General features: G+C 41.3%; 1 protein-coding gene and 1 long non-coding RNA gene across 5 annotated transcripts in view; one reads left to right on the plus strand and one right to left on the minus strand.

The window, feature by feature from the left end:
- Positions 1 to 9169, plus strand: part of POFUT2 (protein O-fucosyltransferase 2) — a 26214-nt gene extending 17045 nt beyond the window's left edge. For all 3 annotated transcript variants that reach the window (XM_083348259.1, XM_083348260.1, XM_083348261.1), the window contains 2 exons: positions 7393 to 7516; positions 8306 to 9169. In XM_083348259.1, coding sequence (XP_083204385.1) covers positions 7393 to 7516; positions 8306 to 8459 — 278 coding nt within the window. In that variant the 3' untranslated portion in view covers positions 8460 to 9169. The remainder of the gene's footprint in view (positions 1 to 7392; positions 7517 to 8305) is intronic.
- Positions 1 to 19709, minus strand: part of LOC310631648 — a 20129-nt gene extending 420 nt beyond the window's left edge. Inside the window, exons 1-3 of one of the 2 annotated variants that reach the window (XR_014490674.1) lie at positions 19395 to 19709; positions 18272 to 18311; positions 15210 to 15271 (exon numbers count right to left, since the gene is read on the minus strand). This is a non-coding gene — a long non-coding RNA (uncharacterized lncRNA). The remainder of the gene's footprint in view (positions 1 to 15209; positions 15272 to 18271; positions 18312 to 19394) is intronic. The other variant, XR_014490673.1, reaches the window with a different exon arrangement.
- Positions 19710 to 19804: the final 95 nt, after the last annotated feature.

Raw genomic sequence — 19804 nt, forward strand, 5'->3', positions numbered from 1 at the left:
ACCCATAATCCCCCATCAGGCCAGACCAGCTATTTCAAATAGGTGGGTCTTCAGGCCACGACGGAAAGTTCGGAGGTCTGATGCCGTCCGGAGCTCCACCGGCAGTTGGTTCCATAATGCCGGAGCGCCCACAGAGAAGGCCCTCCCCCTGGGGGCCACCAGTCGGCATTCCCTGACTGGCGGCACCCTGAGGAGGCCCTCTCTGTGGGAACGCACAGGGCGGAGGGGAGTTGATGCCGGCAGCAGGTGGTCCCCGAGGTAACCCGGACCCATGCCATGTAAGGACTTAAAGATCATAACCAAAACCTTGAACCTCACCCTCATCAGTACCCCCTCCCTCCCATTGAGGGGAAAAAAGAATTCTAGAAATAAACCACTGGCTAAAGGGTTAGTGTTGCCAAGAAAACTTTGGTTTCCTGGATCATGGATTGCATTTCGAAGGACTCTTGGCAAAGGATGGGCTGCACTTCACTAAAACAGGGAAAAATGTACTCGGGAAAAAAGACTGGCCCAACTCATCAGGAGGGCTTTAAACTAAAATTGAGGGGGAAGGGTGACCAAACCAGACATAAATCCCAAGAAAACAAATCAAACTATGAGGTTTGGAGTGATGAGAAAAAAGAAAAACTCCAACAACTACAGGAGATGCAGGAAACATACCCATGGACAGGCATAAAGGTCTTTAATGTTTATATACAAATGCTCAAAGCTTGGAGAACAAACAGATTGAACTAGAAGCAATAATACATGAGGGCATTAGTTGGCATTATAGAAACTTGGTGGGACGAAACCCATGCCTGGAATGTAAAAATTGTTCAAAAGAAATAGATCTACAAAAAGAGGAAGGGGAGTTGCACTATATGTAAGAGAACGCTACATATCTACAGAAATGCACATGATCCAAGATAAAATCCCTCCAGGGTCAATATAAAAGAGAAAAAAAGTGACCTTGCCATAGGGGTATACTACAGGCCATCCAACCAATAAGAAGAAATAGATGAACTCTTTGCCAACCAGTTAACAAACGTATGTAGGATGCATACCACAGTAGTAGTGGAAGACTTCAACTATCCAGATATCAACTGGGAGACAAACTCTGCAGCGAGTGGGAGATCAAACAGATTCCTAACCAACCTAGCCAACAATTTTGTCATCCAAAAGGTAGAGGAGGGAACTAGAATTAAAGCTATACTGAACCTAATCCTTACTAATCGAGAAGAAGCGATAGAGGGAGTTGAAGTTGCCGGAACCTTGGGTGAAAATGACCATATCATGCTGAACTTCAATATAATGCAAACACAAACAATAGAAAATAATCCAACCAGATTCTTAAACTTCAAAAGAGCTGATTTTAACAAACTCAGAGACAACTTAGGAAAGATTCCATGGATGAAAATCCTAAAGGGGAAAACAACTCAAGAAGCATGGGAAACACTGAGGAGTATGATCATAGGGGCCCAGTCCAGTGCAATACCACTGCAAAAGAGAAACAAGAAATTCAAGAGGAAACCAGCATGGCTGCACAAAGCTCTCTCAGACAAACTGAAAGACAAAAAGGACAAGTACAAAAAATGGAAAGAGGGACACATAACTAAGGCTGATTATCAGCAGACAGCCAGAACATGCAAAGATGAAGTCAGGAAAGCAAAGGCTCAGAATGAATGAAGACTGGCAACAGAAATCAAAGACAATAAAAAAGAGTTTCTTTCAATGTATTAATAACAAAAAAAAGTCAAGGAGAAAGCAGAACTGCATAACTCATTCTTTCCATCAGTCTTCACACAAAAAGAAATTATAGCCTAACATACCAAAAAAACTACTCCAAAAAACAAACTAGAAACAAAAATTAAAATAAGCAAGAAAATGGTAAGAGAACACCCATCTGAACTTGACAAATATAAATCACCGGGACCCGACAGATTACATCCCAGAGTTCTAAAGGAGCTGGCAGATGTTATCTCAGAACCATTGTACCATATCTTTAAAAAATCCTGGAACACTGGGGAAGTACCTGATGATTGAAAAAGGGCTGATGTGTTTCCTATCTTCAAGAAAGGGGAAAAAACAGACCCGGGAGACTACAGACCAATCAATCTAACATCAATACCTAGGAAGATCTTGGAAAAGATAATCAAAAAACAGATCTGTGAACAACTAGAATCAAACAAAGTTATAACCAGTAGCCAGCACGGGTTTGTCAAAAACAGATCATGCCAAACCAATCTTATTTCATTCTTTGATAAAGTAACTAAATTAGTAGACCAGCGAAACGCTGTGGACATAGTATATTTCGACTTCAGTAAGGCATCTGACAAAGTAGACAACAACCTGCTCCTTAGTAAGCTAGAAAATAGTGGGATAGACAACAACACCATCAGATAGATCTGTAGTAGATCTATAGCTGGCTGACAAACCATACTCAGCAAGTAGTCCTCAATGGTACTACATCCACATGGAGAGAAGTAAGCAGTGGGGTACCACAAGGCTCCATCTTAGGCCCAGTACTTTTCAATATCTTAATTAATGACTTAGATGAGATAATAGATGGGGAACATCAAATTTGCAGATGACACCAAACTGGCAGGAATAGCCAACACCCCATGAGACAAGCTCAGGATCCAAAAAGATCTTGACAAACTTGAACAATGGGCCCTACCCAACAAAATGAGTTTTAATGTGGAAAAAAGCAATGTTTTACATTTAGGCAGGAAAAATCAAAGTTTAAAGTACAGATTAGGCGAGACCTGGCCCAAAAGCAGCAACTGTGAGAGGGACCTTGGTGGCCTAGTTGACGATCACTTGACTATGAGCCAGCAGTGTGCAACAGCAGCCAAAAAAGCTAATACACTCCTGGGTTGTATGAACAAAGGCATAGAATCAAGATCACTAGAAACAGAGCATCGGCACTCATGGATGGCTGCCAGAATCTGAATTCTCCTCCCCTTAACACATCATATCATACAGAATCTCCCTCCCTTAATTACACGTCATAAATCACATTCACCAATTAGTTTAACACACAAAGTTTCACTTCCTTTCTGAAGCGCGCTCTTATCTTCTCAAAACATCTGGGTTGAATTCCTCCTGCGCTTTAGTGATTCAAAGCCAAATAGTTAAAGCAAAAGGCTGCCTCTTATATTGTCCGTGCAAAAACATGTCAGTGTTTGCAGCATTGACATCTAACATGGTGGTAGACCAGTTGCTTCCCTCCCCCTGCCAGGCACCTGCCCCCGCCCAGATGCCCTTGCCTCCCCCAAGCATTTTTTTTACTAACCTGCCTTTCAGCTGTATTCCATTTCGTCGTTCACTTCTCAGCCTTCGCTGCGTGTTTGTGGGACTATCAGTAAAATAAAAGAGTTCCATCAGACTTTCTAACTTCTTGAGATCTTGTGAGAAGTTAGAAAGTCTGATGAAACTTTTTTTTTACCAATAGTCCCACAAATGCGGCGAAGGCTGAGAAGCAAACAGAGAAATGGAATGCAGCTGAAAGGAAGGTTAGTAAAAAAACGCTTGGGGGAGGTGAGGGCATCTGGGTGGGGGTGGGCACGGCAACCTTACCCTGCATGGTGGCAGGAGGATAGGGCGTGTGCCTTCCCGTGCCAGGCCAGCCCCTGCAGCCCAGGGGCAGCCGTGCTGGGCAGCAGTGGGCAGGGTGTTGAGGTGGGGGCTGGCAGGCCGACCAAAGCAGCAGGTGGAGTACCGAAGACACGGGGAAGGAGGGTGCTGAAGTGGTCAGTCAGGCCATTGGCAAGAGCAATTGCCTTTCTTTCCTTACCTGACTCCCAGCTCCGTGCTGTTTCTCCTTTGCAATCCGCCACCGCTACTGTTTGCAAAGAAACAAAGGAGGGGTTTTTGGGGGGGGGAAGGTCAATCAATCAATTCCAACTTCTCATGAAAGATTGCGAAGTTGGAATTGATTGATTGCCCTTTTTTCCCCCAAAAAAAACTTCATTTCCTTGCACACAGCAGGGGCAGATCGCAAAGGAGAAACGGCATGGGGCTGGGAGTAAGGTAAGGAAAGAAAGGCAGTTTTGGGGGGGAGCAAGGATTTCTTTCCTAACCTGCACCACGTGTTCCAAGGCCGCTTTCCGCTCAGATGCATTGCTCTTGTCAATGGCCCGACTGCCCACTTCAGCACCCTCCCTCCCTCCCTCCGGCGCTCCACCTGCTGCTTTGGTGGCTCTGTAGGCAGAGCTGCTAAGTTCTCTTCTCTGCCAGAGAAGATAACTTTGCAGCTCTGCCTACAGAGCGACCAAATCTGTAGCTCAGACATGTAAAACACAAGGCCTGCGGGCCGGGTCCAGGTCAAGGAGGGCCTAAATTTGCCTCCCCCCCCCACCAGGGGCTGTCCCAGAAATGACAAGGGACCAGCCCCCGCTGCCCCAGCCCTGGCCCACCCCGACCCAGCTGGGCGCCCTCCTGGCACACGCTCAGGAAACTATGAGCGCTCGGGGGCTGGTGGAGCTCATTTGGCTCACCCTGCCTCACCGCACCCCTCCCAGCCTTGCCCATCATGTCCAGCCATTCCCCACTTTGCCGGGCCTTTCCTCGTCCGGCTCTGCTTTGCTGCACCATGCCTTTCCTTGCTTGGGCCTTAGCGTTCTGTAAGCCTAGTGCCCCAGGGCATCCCCGGCCTGCGGGATGAAAGGCACAAAGATGGGAGCCCACAGTGGCACAAGCCGAGCATCGGCCGGCTCCCATTCGCCCTCTCCGCCATGATGCAGGGGAGTGGAATGCAGCAGTCATGCAGAGCCGCAGCCTGGAACTGCTGGGCCTGGCAACGTAGCAGCTGGAGAGAAAGGGTGAGAAGGAGGAGAAAGCAGGAAGGGTTTCTCTGTGTGTGAGAGAGAGAAAGAGAAAGAGAAAGAGCCAGCCGGGGAAGAAGAGGAGAAGGAAGCCGAGGTGTTACAAAAAAGGGAAGCCTCCCCCTTTCTTCCCTCCTTCTCTTTTTTTTTAACCTCCTCCCACTCTGTTCAGGTTCTGCTGGAGGAAAAGGGCGAGAAGGGGGAGAAAGCAGGGAGAGTTTTTGTGTGTGAGGGAGAAAGAGAGAGAGAAAGATTGAGCCAGCAAGGAAGCGAAAGTGTGGGGAAAGGCAAACATTGCAAAGTAAGCAAATTTACAAAAAGGAGCTCTCTCTCTCTCTCTCTCTTTCACACACACACACACACACACACACACACACACACGTTGTGCGTCAGGGTAGTGGTGTGCAGGCAGGTGAGAGTGCAAACTCGCAGATTGGCTTTGTGGTCTATTTTTGGTGCCTCACCTCCGTAAAATCATAGTACTCTTTGGATTGAAGGAAAGTTAAGAGGAATTGGCCTGAGTTGAAATTAAAAGGCCAAGTCAACTCCCCCCCCCCCAATTATTTTGTCGGAGACGTGGAAAGTGTTTCTTGCTTCTACTTCCTCTCATCTGCTCTTTTATAATTTAATCCAGCCTTACCCAAACTAATGTCTTTTGGGTATCATGGACCACAGTTCCCATAATCTTGTGGCTATGCTGGCTAGAAATGCAATGCCTTATTTTCTCTGCAGTATGCGCCTAGGAGGCAGTAGGTCTGTGGGATTTAGATGTGTTTCTTCTGCCTAATTTATTAAGCCAACATCTAATTTGAAATTAAACGTTTCTGAGAAATCCAGGGTGGTTTACAAAAAACTCTCAAAGACAGCTATTGTAAAGCATCACCAGCACTGCTTAAAACAATACTAAAAGTATTTTAAGGAAGAAAAATATTAGTAGTAATTTACTTAGTGCTGTTTGACCATAAAATGTGTTCTTCTACATATGCCTGGCTGAACAGTGTTTGTTGTTGCCTCTAAATGGGTGAGGGATGCACTGCTCATATTTTCCTTGGAAGAAAGTTTATTTATTTATTTATTTATTTATTTATTTATTTATTTATTTATTTATTTATATTTATATACCGCCCTTTCCCGAAGGACTCAGGGTGGTTTACAGGGCATTTCTATAATTGGGGTGCTGTCCCCGAGAAGGCTCTGCTCGTGGCCACTGTTCTACAGTATAAGCCAAACCAGGGGGACCATCTGGTCTAAATGGATGATAAACATAGATTATGGCGCTGGAGGCTAAAACATATGACAAAAGTTTGTGGGAATTGGGTGTGTCTAGTTTAGTGAAAAGGACTAGGGGTGGTGACATGATAGCAATATTTTATGGGCTGCCACAGAGAAGAAGGGGTCAACCTATTTTCCAAAGCATCAGAAGGCAATAATAGATGGAAACTAATCAAGAAGAAAACCAGCCTAGAACTAAGGACTTGTGAAAACAACTAACCAGTGAAAAGGCTTGCCTTCAGAAGTTGTGGATGCTCCATCACTGGAGGCTTTTTAGTAGAGATTGGATATTCCATTGTCTGGAATGGTATAGGACCTCTGCTTGAGCAGGGGTTTGGACTAGAAGACCTCAACGGTCTCTTCCAACTCTCTTACTCTTTGAGAGAAGCGCTGCCAAGGAAGGAGATGGGAATGAAAAGGAGGGAAAGAGGGGAGGGAGGGAAGGAAGGAAGGAGATTGGAATAAGGGGGGGAGGGTCTGAGGGAAGTCCTGCCTTAGCACTTGGCCACCAGCAGCCCTGTTGCCCTTTCACCATCTCCTGGTGGTCTCCCATCCTATTGCTGAGGATGCTTTGGTTACAAAGCCAGGTCTCGCGTGGAGAGGGAGTGGGCCTCCCTCTGATCCACGCACTTTGCCCTTCTGCACCCACCATGAGCAACCTGGCCAAGGAGAGCGAGCACAGAAGCAGTAGCCTTCAGGAGGAGGTAAACGCAGCTGGGCACCCCCTCAGGGAAGTGCAGCTAGGCTAGGCAGGGCTGTGGGGTCCTGGTGACATGGGAGCTCAAGGGCCGGGCTGGGCGCTTGACTTCCGCGGCCCAGGGCTCCGGGCAGTCCATGCCACCGTCCAGGGGCCCACTGCATGGCCTGAGGCTCAGTGAGGTTCCGCCAGTGGACCATGCCCTGTCGCTCACCCAGGCCCACCCCCCCTCCACTGGAGACCCTCACATCTACCCCAGGCCTGCACAAGTGCCCCTAACATGAGTGATGTTGAGCTGGCCATGCCTATGCCGGCCACACCCACCCAGTGGGCCACGCCCATCCAGCACCCGACAATAAATAAGTGGGGTTTGGGTTGCAGTTTGGACACTTGGTCTTTAAAAGATTTGCCATCACACATATAGCTTCTCCTGCTTAAGCAAGGGGCTGGACTAGAAGACTTCCAAGGTACCTTCCAGCTTCTATTCTATTCCTTTTATTAAAATCCTTAATCATTTTATTAAAATCCTTGGGCAAAAAGATGGTTTTGTTTTAATATAAGTTGGGGTAAGATGAAATTTGCCACTTGAAGAATGTTGATTGAGTGTATTTTTTCCAGAGGTTGAAGAATTAAAAGTACTTCTTCCAGAGATGGTGAGATTTGAACCTACGTGGGAGGAAATGGAGCTCTACAAAGATGGAGGAATAGCAATTATTGACCAATGGATATGTGCACATGCCAGGTAACACTCTCTCTCTCTCTCTCTTTCTCTCTCTCTCTCTCACACACACACAAAGTCTTGCTCCTGCCATCCTTGCAGTTTAAAAGCTTGCAAATACTAGTAGATAAACAGGCACTACTTCAGTGGAAAGATAACAGCACTCCATGACATCATGCTGGCGACATGACCACAGAAAAGTCTCTTGAGAGCACTGGCTCAATGGCCTTGAAACTGAGATGAGCATCACCCGGTTAGAGTTGGCAGCGACTAGCAGATTGAAATCCACAGAGACTCCCTTACCTTATTCCTGGACTTTTATAGTGTTTTGTATATAAGACTACAGATACACATTTGAAGACTACCCAGAAGCAGTCCAGAATGTGGTGGTCTGGGTGATGGCTGATACATACTAACCCTTGTACTTGTATTTGCTTGTTTCTACACTATCAGCTTTCCACAGGCTATTTAAAATGAGACTTTTCAGAGAGCATTTGAAGTAGGAATTGATACTCTTGGTTGTAGTATTTTGAGTCATTAGGATTGGTCTATTTGCATTATTGTTGTTATTATTATTACCATGATCACTTTATTATTTTGTATTGATGGATGTGTGGCTAAATCTAATACATGTATATATGTGTTTGATTTAGCAAAACTGAATGATTTTATTATCCCCATAGCATTAATGGAGTTATCCTGAAGTAAAATGGGTAGCCAATAAATTTTACAAATAAGTAAATAATTATAGAAAACTGATAGCAAAATTTTTAGGAATATGTTTCCTTATCCACTGATATTATCTCTCCACAGATATTTTATAGGAACATCAGTCTCAACTTTTTCTTTCCGCATTCACGAGGAAAGAGAAATTCTGGGTTTTGACCCCAAAACAACTTACAACAGATTTTGTGGAGATAATGAGAAAACCTGTGAACAGCCAACCCACTGGAAAATTGAATATTAATATTGAATATTAATATTAATATATGTCAGTGGAACAACAGCTGCCACTTCACCAAAGAAATTAAACAATTATTTTTCTGGAAAGAAATTGGTTTTAAATATGTTTCCTTTTTTTCCACTGTTTCTGGTAATAAACATGTGAATGGTGCTACTGTAGCCTATTTCTTAAACTATTTACAGTGGTCAGTATTATGGTTATAATTAAAAAAAACCCAAAATGTTCAATTTGCCTCTAATCAAACCTTCAAGTTGGACCAGTTCAATTGCTTCAGCAGAAAATCCAGCAAAAGTGACCATTAAAAGCTCTCAAATGGCACAACAGTTTGGCTCAGCTGAACCTTTGGAACTACAGATCCCTGAACACTGCAAAACAGCCAAAGTCAGTAATGGTTTTGATCAAAGCAAAAAGCACTTCAAGGATTCATACATCCCTAGTTTTAACTGTTGACACTTCTGAGAAGTCCCATTTTTATCTGATCAGATAATGTATTCTAATGCAATTAAATTGTTTCTAAAAGGTTTTGCTGGAACTAATTTTGTTTACAAAAACAAAATATGTTAGATATAAATAAAGTGTGTAAGAACTTGCAATTCCATTTTATTTGTGAACTGGGAAGAAAGTGCAAGGTGTATGTGGCTAAACAGAAGTTGGATGTCCTAGTCAAGTTGATTATATGAGAAATATTAAATTGCCTAAATTGATCTCTTTCATTTATGTCATATTTCTTTTGTCTCAAGATAATTTACCAAACTGTCCTGCTATCCATGCATGTCTCAGAAAATCAAATGTAAATTTACCAGTTTATTATGACTAACAGAATTGTTTTACCTCCATATAAAAAGATACATTCCTGTGTAGAAAGTCAGCACACACACCCCACCGTCAGAGAATGAAATATTTTGGGGTATATTAAAAGAGGCAGAATGTTATATTTCCCCTAAAGGAGAAATAAAAAAAATCTTAGGGGAGGCAGAAACACCCCAAGTTTCCACAGGCCAGTTTTTAGAAATGCAGATTTGGGGCACACCATAAGCAAAACGCCTTCAGCCTCCATAAGAATTTACATTCTCCCACCCAAAATCTAAAGCACATGATCTTTAGAACACAATAGGATTAATCCTACACCCTCTTCAGACTAGCAAAAGACACAAACGCCCACCTCTGAACAACCCAGAAACATTTCCACTTCAAAGTTGCAGAGCCCTATAAAGATCCATCCGTCTCAACTCCATTGGGTCAGCTGTCCCAGAACTGCATAATGTTGTAGGTTCTGCTCATCATTAAACCTTTCCAAACAGCCAGCCCAGTGGTGGGATTCAGATATGTGAACAACTGGTTCTCTGTGGATGCCACTTCTGGAAGTCCATTCGGGGCCTGGGCAACAAAAAATTAGCTACCGGTTCTGCCAAAGTGGTGCGAACCAGCTGAATCCCACCACTGAGCCAGCCTCCATTTTATTTCCAACGTCTTAGCTTCCATTTTATTTACTCCCAGCTTGGAGCTGGACCTGATGATTTTTCTTTCAACACCTGGATAAGGTAGGCGTAACTGGTATTATAAAAATAAGGTTATGCCTTTTCATATCTCTAACATATCTCTGCAAATTGCAGTCATCTGATCCATTTTCTACTGTAGTAATCTTGGCATTCTTGTAATTTAGCACAAAAAAAAATTGGCAAGGTATAGCAACTGTGCTGCTAGAGAACAAAATACGTTTATGGACATTCCTTGTCTGGATTTGGTTTTTTTTAAATCTGTATTTTAGGATAAGAACAGTTTTATCTTTCTAAAATATTGTATTTCTGCAGACATTTTACTATCAGGTAAGGTAACATCAGTGCAGGAAACGTCTGCAGGGAAAGAAGCTCAGAATACCAAGAACCCAACAGCTCAATTCTGAGTGACACGTATTCTCTACTGTTGGAGTAAAATAGCAGTCTTTCTCTCACCCTCATACTTTTCTTGAAGTTACTTATCCTTTGCTCACTATTTCTCTTGTATCCTTTAACCTGCTACTAACTGCAGTAGGAGATAGTTGTCTATCAGGTAGTTGTCATATTTAAAGGGACGCGGTGGCTCAGTGGGTTAGGACGCTGAGCTTGTCGATCAGAAGGTCGGCAGTTTGGCAGGTCGAATCCCGAGTGCCGCGTAACAGAGTGAGTGCCTGTTACTCGTCCCAGCTTCTGCCAACCTAGCAGTTCGAAAGCATGTAAAAATGCAAGTAGAAAAATAGGGACCACTCTGGTGGGAAGGTAACAGCGTTCCGTGCACCTTTGGCGTCTAGTCATGCCAGCCACATGACCACGGAGATGTCCTTGGACAAATGCTGGCTCTTTGGCTCTGAAACGGAGATGAGCACCGGTGTTCTGAACCAGCCCTCTTCTGGCCTTGAGTAAGGCAAACCCCTATTCAGAAAGAAGAGACTGGAGAGCGTCCAAGGCTAAAAGGCATCTGCCAAGATTTATTGCGCAGTTAACAAAAACACCAGAGCTTGTCTTCTCAAGCGGAAAAGTTGCTTTCAGCAACCAGCCCCTCCCCAAACACTCCTTTTATAGAGAGCTCAGGGCGTGGTCTCCCTGTGCCTCCTCCCGAGGAGTCCCACATTCTTTCTTTGTTTGTTCCTGCTCGACTGCCTCCTGCGTCGGGCGTCCTTGAACAGGGCCAGCTGTGGGTCATCATCTTCCGCACTATCGGGCTCACGCAGCTGAGAAGAGGGCCCCGGCTGGGAACTCTGCCAAGCCTCCACGCCATCATCAACCGGTTCGTCTCCCACACGGTCCTCCTCCCCCTCATCTGAGTCATCCGACACATCTGAGCCGGCTGCCGAAACCACAGGCTGGCCCTGAGTCACAACAACCGGCCCCTAGAGTTGGAAATGACTAGCACGCATGTACGGGGGAACCTTTACCTTTACCTGTCATATTTAACATGTCTTGGAATCTTCTTTAAAAGCAATAAGCAAACAATGCCCTAACAATTCTGTGTCTGTCTGCAAACTACTTTTTCTTGTCCTCTTTTCCAAACTCTTAGTTAAAATGTGCCATAAATGAACATTTGCCAATAATAAAACAGAGGCTTTCTAGTTATGGAGATATGCACTGCCTCTGTCTTTTTCTTTCAGTTCTATTCTGCCGAACTGGTGCGAACCAGCTGAATCCCACCACTGGTGATATTATATCTGATGCTAGCATGTTAGGTTTCTATACATATTTTCAGTAGCACTCTCAGTAATGAAAAGTTAGCACTTTCCAGAAGTCTTCTGGGCAGATAACTATTTCTACAATTATTTGCCCTTGCCTTGCTTTGCTTAGTGCCTGATAATACCTAGTTTGTTCAGTGCTCTGCTAATACAGTAGCTCCAAACTGGAGCTCCAAACTGATCAGAAAACTCCCAGAGATCATCCAATTAAGTGAATAGTGAGAAATTGAAATAAGAAAGCACGATATTCCATATCCATTACACAGGGATGATTCTTTACACTCCTGCCTTGCAGTTGATAAGCCTCTCTGAATAGGGGAAGGAGATGCTAACAGTTGCAGACACCCCTCCTGAAAAATATATAAACCCTTGCTTAGGAAAGGCTGGTTATCTTCTGAACTTAACAAAATTGACAATGCTTCTCTTACATTTCCTTTTATTTTTTCTTGTCCAGTTACTACTCCCCTTATACCATTTCCTCTTGGAAAAGCTTGATTTAAATTGAGGGCAGTCTCTGAAGGAGGTAGGGTAACACATAAACTACAGAGACTATTTCACTATCAGAAACAGGATGGATTTACAGTATTGCATACTAAAGGTTGATTAGATTGTATATGGGATTGTCAACAGCATGTTAAAAGCTAATTACATTAATTTATATCAAAGCAGATGTTGTTATGTCTACTGATTTAATGGAATGTAGTCTGGATTCCCAGGAGGAAGAAGCTGCTTTCCAGAGGGCAAAGAGGTAGCAAAACTTGGAAAGTTTGGTTGGCAGGAAGAGGATTAAAACAGCTGCACCCTAGTTATTCCCAAAGTATTAGTTATGCAAATAGTTGGTTTAGTCTGGCAAGATTCTGTCCATAGGTGAAGAACAATAAACTATTCATAAGCAACTCCAATGCTGACAATGTCATTATCAGTTCTTGCAGTCTGATAGCTATAATTTCATTCACACAAAATGCTAAGCCAATGGCTGTATCCCTTCATATGCTGAACCATACATTATTAATCCTTATTATATCATAGCTTAATGTATTATGTGAACTCTACACAAATGCAGGAAACCATGATTCAGGATTAACAAGTTGCTGTGTTAGGTGAACACTGCTACATTATATTTCTCAGTATCAATTGCTGATACACACAACTAGGAAAGTTATTACACTTTCAAGAGGCATCTGGTTGGCCACTAAAGGAGGGAAATTTATTCGTTTTATATTCTGCTTTATGTGTACAAGTTGGGACAACAAACAAAGAATTACTGCATCCTCTTGCCTACTGAAAAACAATCCAGCTGGTGGGTTGAATTGAGAGTGAAAGAGTGGATCAGAATCATCCAATCATTTTTCCTGTCTAAGGAAGGACTAAATTCACAGTCTCCAAGATCACTGCAGATGGGGACTGCAGCCAAGAAATTAAAAGATGCTTGCTCCTGGGGAGGAAAGCTATGGCAAATCTAGACAACATACTAAAAAGCAGAGACATCACCCTGCCAACAAAAATGTGTATAGTCAAGGCCATGGTTTTCCCAGTTGCAATGTATGGCTGTGAAAGTTGGACCATAAGAAAGGCTGAGTGCCAAAGAATTGAGGCCTTTGAATTATGGTGCTGGAGAAGACTCCTGCAAGTCCCTTGGACTGCAAGGCAATCAAACCAGTCAGTCCTAGAGGAGATCAACCCTGACTGCTCTTTAGAAGGCCAGATCCTGAAGCTAAAACTCAAATACTTTGGCCACCTAATGAGAAGGAAGGACTCACTGGAGAAGAGCCTAATGCTGGGAAAGATTGAGGGCAAGAGAAGAAGGGAATGAGTTGGCTGGATGGAGTCAATGAAGCAGTAGGCGTGAGCTTAAATGGACTCCAGAAGATGGTAGAGGACAGGAAGGCCTGGAGGAATGTTGTCCATGGGCTCACGATGGGTCGGACACGACTTCGCAACTAACAACAACAACAAAACTCACAGTCTCCCATTTTTTTAGTCCAGAACTTTGATCATCACAACAAACTACTTAAGCCTTTGGTCAGATCCAGCACAATCCTTTAATTGTGTTCTTAGAAATGAGAGAAGTTACTGGAATCTCGGAACAATTTATAAAATCTATTTCCTGGCAATTATTCCATCAGATATAGTTTTCTAATGCTGCTAACATTAGACTAAATTATCTAATGTGAAATGTGATAATTTTATTCCAGACATATTTTTAAACAGCAGGTATCACTTTCAGTCTCCATTCAGATTGCACATATCCTAAATTTCAGTATTATTCTCTGAGCATTCATCTAATTTCCAAAATATTTTCCTGACAGAAGTCTACAATGCTGGAAAAGATGGAAGAAGAAAAAAAGATAAACAGCAGCAAGGTGGATGGACTCAGTTGTAATGGTGATGGATGTACAACTGAAACATCAGAAAGAGTGAATTGGGAAAAGATTGTCCTGGACAACATTTATCTATGTACTTGCCAAGAGTCAATACTGACCTAATGGCACATACTTGGTCAAAGCATTGGAGTGATGCTGCTTATTGCAGGACAGGTTTTGTTGCCCTACTCACTGTTACTTTTTTAACTCACTCAGTGCTTATTGATATCACAGTAGTTTGTCCTTAATATACTTGCATTCAACTATTCATTTGTATTAACTTTTCTCTCCATTATTTGAGGTGTAGCATACACTCACAAAACACATTACTTAATTAGTGTCATAAATTCTTCCAGCATCTGCATGTTTTAGTACAAGTGATATCTAGCAGTCTCAGGCTGATTACTCTGATAGCAGACTCATCCATCATGTTTCATTCATACTCAGTCTTAAAAGTTAGTTCTATTCCACTCATAATATATGCTCCAGGTTACAATGTTTCCTCTGGTACTTCCACAGTCAAATTACTCTGATTCCAAACCATTCCTTAATTGTATTTTTCAAATTCAATTAGTATTCTGACATTATTTTTACACTGTTTCATATCTAAACTTGTAAGGCATAAAAATAGGAAAACATACAGTAAAATGCACAATATATGTGCAAAGCAAATTGCCAAACAAAGTCAAATAAACTTGCCACCAAATTTCAAAGTGTATCTGCAAGTAGATAACATACATAAAAACCATCCAGAGCACCTGGGAATTTTTGAAATGGGAGACTATTATAGCACTTTGGATGTCTCAATCGCACTACTTTTTAAAGGCTGTTTATACACACCTCACCACATGGGCAGTGTCTCACTTTAGCAATGCATTAAAAGGCACAAGAGCGAACACTCTGCAGTGCCTTAGAACAGTATGTTATGATACCATGCTGCCTAGGATAATGTAACCAGATCCCAACTTGAGGACTTTTCTCTATTGTGTTCCTATCTGTAAGTCTGCTTCAACAGCTCTTTTGCTCTGTACAGTCTATTCCCATCAATATTTGGGATATCTTTCTCAAGGAGCAGGTCAACCTTTAAACAAAAATTTAATGTCTTCATCAATCTTCATCTAGACTTTTATTCCACAACTTATAGAGTTACATGATTTGCCATATTAACCTACAGAGTTTTATTCTTACCTCATCTTCCATGATTCCTGAATTTGGATCACACTGGAGGGTGAAACTATTACTTCATGTTACTATTAAGATAAAAATTAAGTTTTAAATCTAAAAAATCATAGGATCTATTTTCATCTTATTCTGATAACAATGCTATGAGATAGGTTGGGCTGACAGACAGTGACTTCCTCAAAGTTATCCATTAGTGACATTTTATGGCAGAGTCTGGATTTCCCTGGATCTCTACCCTGTCCTAGCCCAGCATTTTAGTCATTGCATTCACACTGGCTCTTTCAAATTAGAAAAACTATACAGTTCTTCCCTGTTTCAGTGAAAGATCTTTGATTTTAAATTATATGAAGAAGACAATGTCATGAAGAGTGACATTATAGATTCTTTTTTAAAATCACCTAAATTAGGAGCCTTCATATCTAATGCTCACTGTAGATAATATGCCAAGTGTAGTCTCACTATAGATTTATATAAGGCAGTCCTGTTTTATTTTCAGTTCCCCTTCTAATGGTCCAAACATAGAATGTGCCTTGCTTCACGGCAACCATGCACTGGGTTCAGGTTCTCATTGATTTGTGAGGATTCCAAGATCCCTTTCCTGGTCCCTTTTTTCATCTCACATTCTATTAATGTACCAGTGATTTTTTTTGTCCTTTCAACCAACCTGAATGGATTTCTTGGGGGTTCTTCACAGTCCGTTTTTGATATCATCACTGAAATTGCCATCTTACTGCTCATCCCTAATTTTGGATCACTTATAAGCAAATTGAAAAGAACTTCTCCAAACTTCCAGTTTTGCATTGCAGCGAGATGGACGCAGGAAGGCAGGGCTCTGCCTCCCATGCCCGATTTCTCCCTGCTGGGGGCCCTAAAAGAGCCTAAAGTTGCCCCAAAGAGGCAATGAAGAAGGAGGGCCGCCTCATTGATCACGGAGAGATGGTGGTATTTCTGTTTGATCCGAGGAAAGTCCTCCAAACTGGCAGGGGACAGACTGGCTACATTCTGTGGCCAGCCATTAGCTGCTGACAACCAAAGAAGAAAAGCACCAATTAGCAGTCGTAAACAGCATGTTTGGAACTGGGTGAGAATATCAATCCTTTCTTTACTATTTTACAACTGAATTTCCTGGGAAAGGATCCCAAAAAGCTAAAATCCTCCAAAGGTGAATGGAAGCAGCGTTTTAATTTCTTTGATAGGGGACAGAAATACATAATACTTAAGTGGTAGTAACATAAAGCTACAGTTTTGATAAATTTGAGAACTGAGATAATTGTAAAGATTTTCTCTTTGAAAAAAAATTGGGTGAAATATAAGAAATTATTCCTTGTCTTAAGAGTGGAAAATGGATTTTGAGTGACATCTATTGGTGGATTTGAGTATAGCACTACAACTAACTTCCTGGCTGCTTGGTGATTCCTAGCTTGATGGAGAGCAGCTGGCAAAAAGGAAAATATTTTGGCATACTTATCACCCTGACCTTCTTGGATTATAAACACTTACTGATCTTGGACTTTTAATCTCAAGAACTATTGGGAGAGAAAGAAAAATTTGACTTTTGACTACATCTGGCTGGAGAGACTTTTGAGCTGTCCTCAGGGTAGTTGAACATTTTGAACAGTTTGAACATTGTGGATTACAACCTTGCCTGACCAACAATTCTTGGAAGCCTGAGACAAAAGATCACTACAAAATATTGCTTTTAGGACTGGATTTATATTCTGGAACCTATTGGATTATAAAGGCTACACATAAAAACCAGAAAATTAGATGAAACTTTGTTCTTTTCTTAAGATTGGTGATACTAGAGGATCTCCAAGAATGATGCCTCAAGAAAAAAATAAACACCTTTCAGAAGGAAATATACTATATGCTACAACTAACTCACCAAACAATTGTCGCATACAAAGAGGACATAAAAAGCAACCATAATGAGACTAAAAATAATTTATATAATATAAATGAACAAATCTCCAATTTTATTCTAGAACTAGAAAATTCCCGGAAAACAACTACAAAGTATGAACAAATAAACCAGAAATCAGAAAATGAAGCAGAGGAAATAGAAACAGAAGAGATAAAAGAAGGGAAATATAAACTACCACATACAAATAAAATACTGATAACAATGAAAATGGAAAAGACGTTTTAACTTTTAGATATGCAAAATATACCCGATGATAAGGAAGATGATTTTAAAAAATGGAATATAGGGGAAATGTCACAACTTAGGAGACAAAAAGTGAAAAGAGAAATTGAGGGAGAAGGAAAGTGGAAGTTACTTAAGGAATATAAATGGGTGGAATTCCCCCCAAAAAATACCCTAACCCAAAATGTCTTCCTCATGCCAAGCAACCTTTACAAAAATAGAAAGAAAACTCCTGGGTGACTTAATTGCCCTGGCTTGGAAAGCTACTTGGCATAGAAAGAAAGCGAGAGTTAGATTTAAAATAACCAAAGATTTGACCAATTAGACGGGGCATTATATCTTTAAATATTTGTTTGAATATGATTAAAAAATGGATGATATAGATATAATTAGACTTTTATAATGAGAGATATGATTTAGAATTAAAATAGCATTTTGTTTCTTTCTTTTTTTGATATGGGAAATATGGAAGTAAGAGAATGGCTGGTATGAATAAAATTCTTAGCTATATAAATGTAATTAATATTGAGAAAATCATAACTGACAAAGATATTTCAAATAGTGGGAAATCAAACCATAACAAGAGCATGAAAAACAGGATATTGACTTATGAATTGATATTATTTGTATATTAGTAAAATATGATGAGGATGTTTATATCTAACTTTGTACACATCAATAGTAGCAAGAATTGTAAATGTGTAATGAGGGGGAAATGGAAAAAATATGGGGAAGAAAAGGAGGATCAGGGAAAAAATACTGAATTGTACAGTACTGAACAGATTTATATTGAAGAAGTTAATGTTAAATATGTGAACCCAGACAACACGTTGTTTACTAAGCACTAAAGATTGTAATTCTTAAAAATCAGTAAAATATTTTTTTAAAAAGAAAAGAACTTCTCCAAGTATTCAAAACTCACATGTTTGCCATCAAATATCTCAAGGATTCAATGCTGACATCTTTAGAAAAGATTTGAACTTTAGGTGACACAAAACTTCCTTTTTAGTAAATCCCATTCTTCTGTATATTTGAATGTTTTTATTTTAAATACCTTGTAGCATTTTATGCAGAAAGGACATTAAGCTAACATGTGTATAGTTTTGTATCTTATCTGGCTTTTTTTTTAAAAAAATGCACACTTTACAGACTTTGGGAACAAATGCTCGTTTTTGCAAAAGAATTATTTAAGAACGCTCAGGCAAATACCATTTGGATATCAGGATTTCCTTATTTTTAATTTGGCAGTAGGCATATGACTTCATATTATACGACTAATGTTTTTCAGTTACTTTGATTCTCTTCCTGAAAAAAACTATTTCAGGCATAAACTTGTATTATACAGTATATCCTCCCAAACAAAGATGAAAGCAAATACTTTATTAACTGTGTACGCACTATCTAGCATATTTTTATTGTTTCTGTCATTTAGCAGCTCAATAGTCTCCTTGGCAATTTTCTGTTGTTTTATTTTAATAAAGCCAGTTTGGTGTAGTGGTTAAGGCACCAGGCTAGAAACCAGGAATCCTGCCTTAAGCATGAAGCCAACTGGGTGACTATAAGCCAATCACTCACTCTCAGCTCTAGGAAGGAGACAATGGCAAACCACTTTCAAAACCTTAAGAAAACTACAAGAAATCGACAGGAGTCAACCCTGATCAGCAGGCACAAATATGTATGTACCTATTGAAGGTATACAAACACACAGGTGTCTTTGTGTGTATTTCTTCGTGTAAATGATTTTCCCCCAAGATGAAATTATTCTTGCTTGGTAGTAATAATAAGTTTAATAGCGATGAGCCAGCAAAGCTGTTCAACCACCAAATTATTTAAAAATGTGGGGGGAGCGGATTCTGAAATTTTGCGACTAGTTGTTGATGCCATGTATCCAGAATGTCCTGAATATTCAGAAGACAGCAACTAGTTGGTTCCAGCCATCTAGAAACAAGTCCTGCGAGGAACAGTTGAAGTAAGTGACATGTTTCAGTGCAAGAGAAGAGTTGTATAAAATCTTTTTTCCTTTTTCAGCTTCCGTTTTCTCCTACCTTAGTCCTTTCAAACCTATCGCGTCCACCTCCTTACCAGGAGAGCAGAAAATGTCCAATTGCTCTTCTCTTTCCTCCATATTATGGCTTGCTGTAATATTCCAGTCCTTAGGAGAGCTTTCACGTGATGTTGTAAGTCAGGATGAATTCTAGTATGTACGCGCGCGTGCCTCCGAACACAAATTATTACGTACAGCTCTACCTAAAACTGTGCTAAAATAAATAATCTACAGTTTAGGTCTTCGGAGCGCCCTTGGAGCTAGAACCATCAAGGCAGAAATCGCAGCTCACTGCGCAGGAGATGCTCTGCCCGGAAACAAGGTTGCAGGGACAGGTATGGGGGGGGGGGGCAAAACCAGGAGCGACTGATAGGCGTGGCAGGAAAAAGACGCCAGCCTCCAATCCAATAA

The sequence above is a fragment of the Vipera ursinii genome (assembly GCF_947247035.1).
Source record: "Vipera ursinii genome assembly, chromosome: 1".
In the NCBI taxonomy this organism is placed as follows: domain Eukaryota; kingdom Metazoa; phylum Chordata; class Lepidosauria; order Squamata; family Viperidae; genus Vipera; species Vipera ursinii.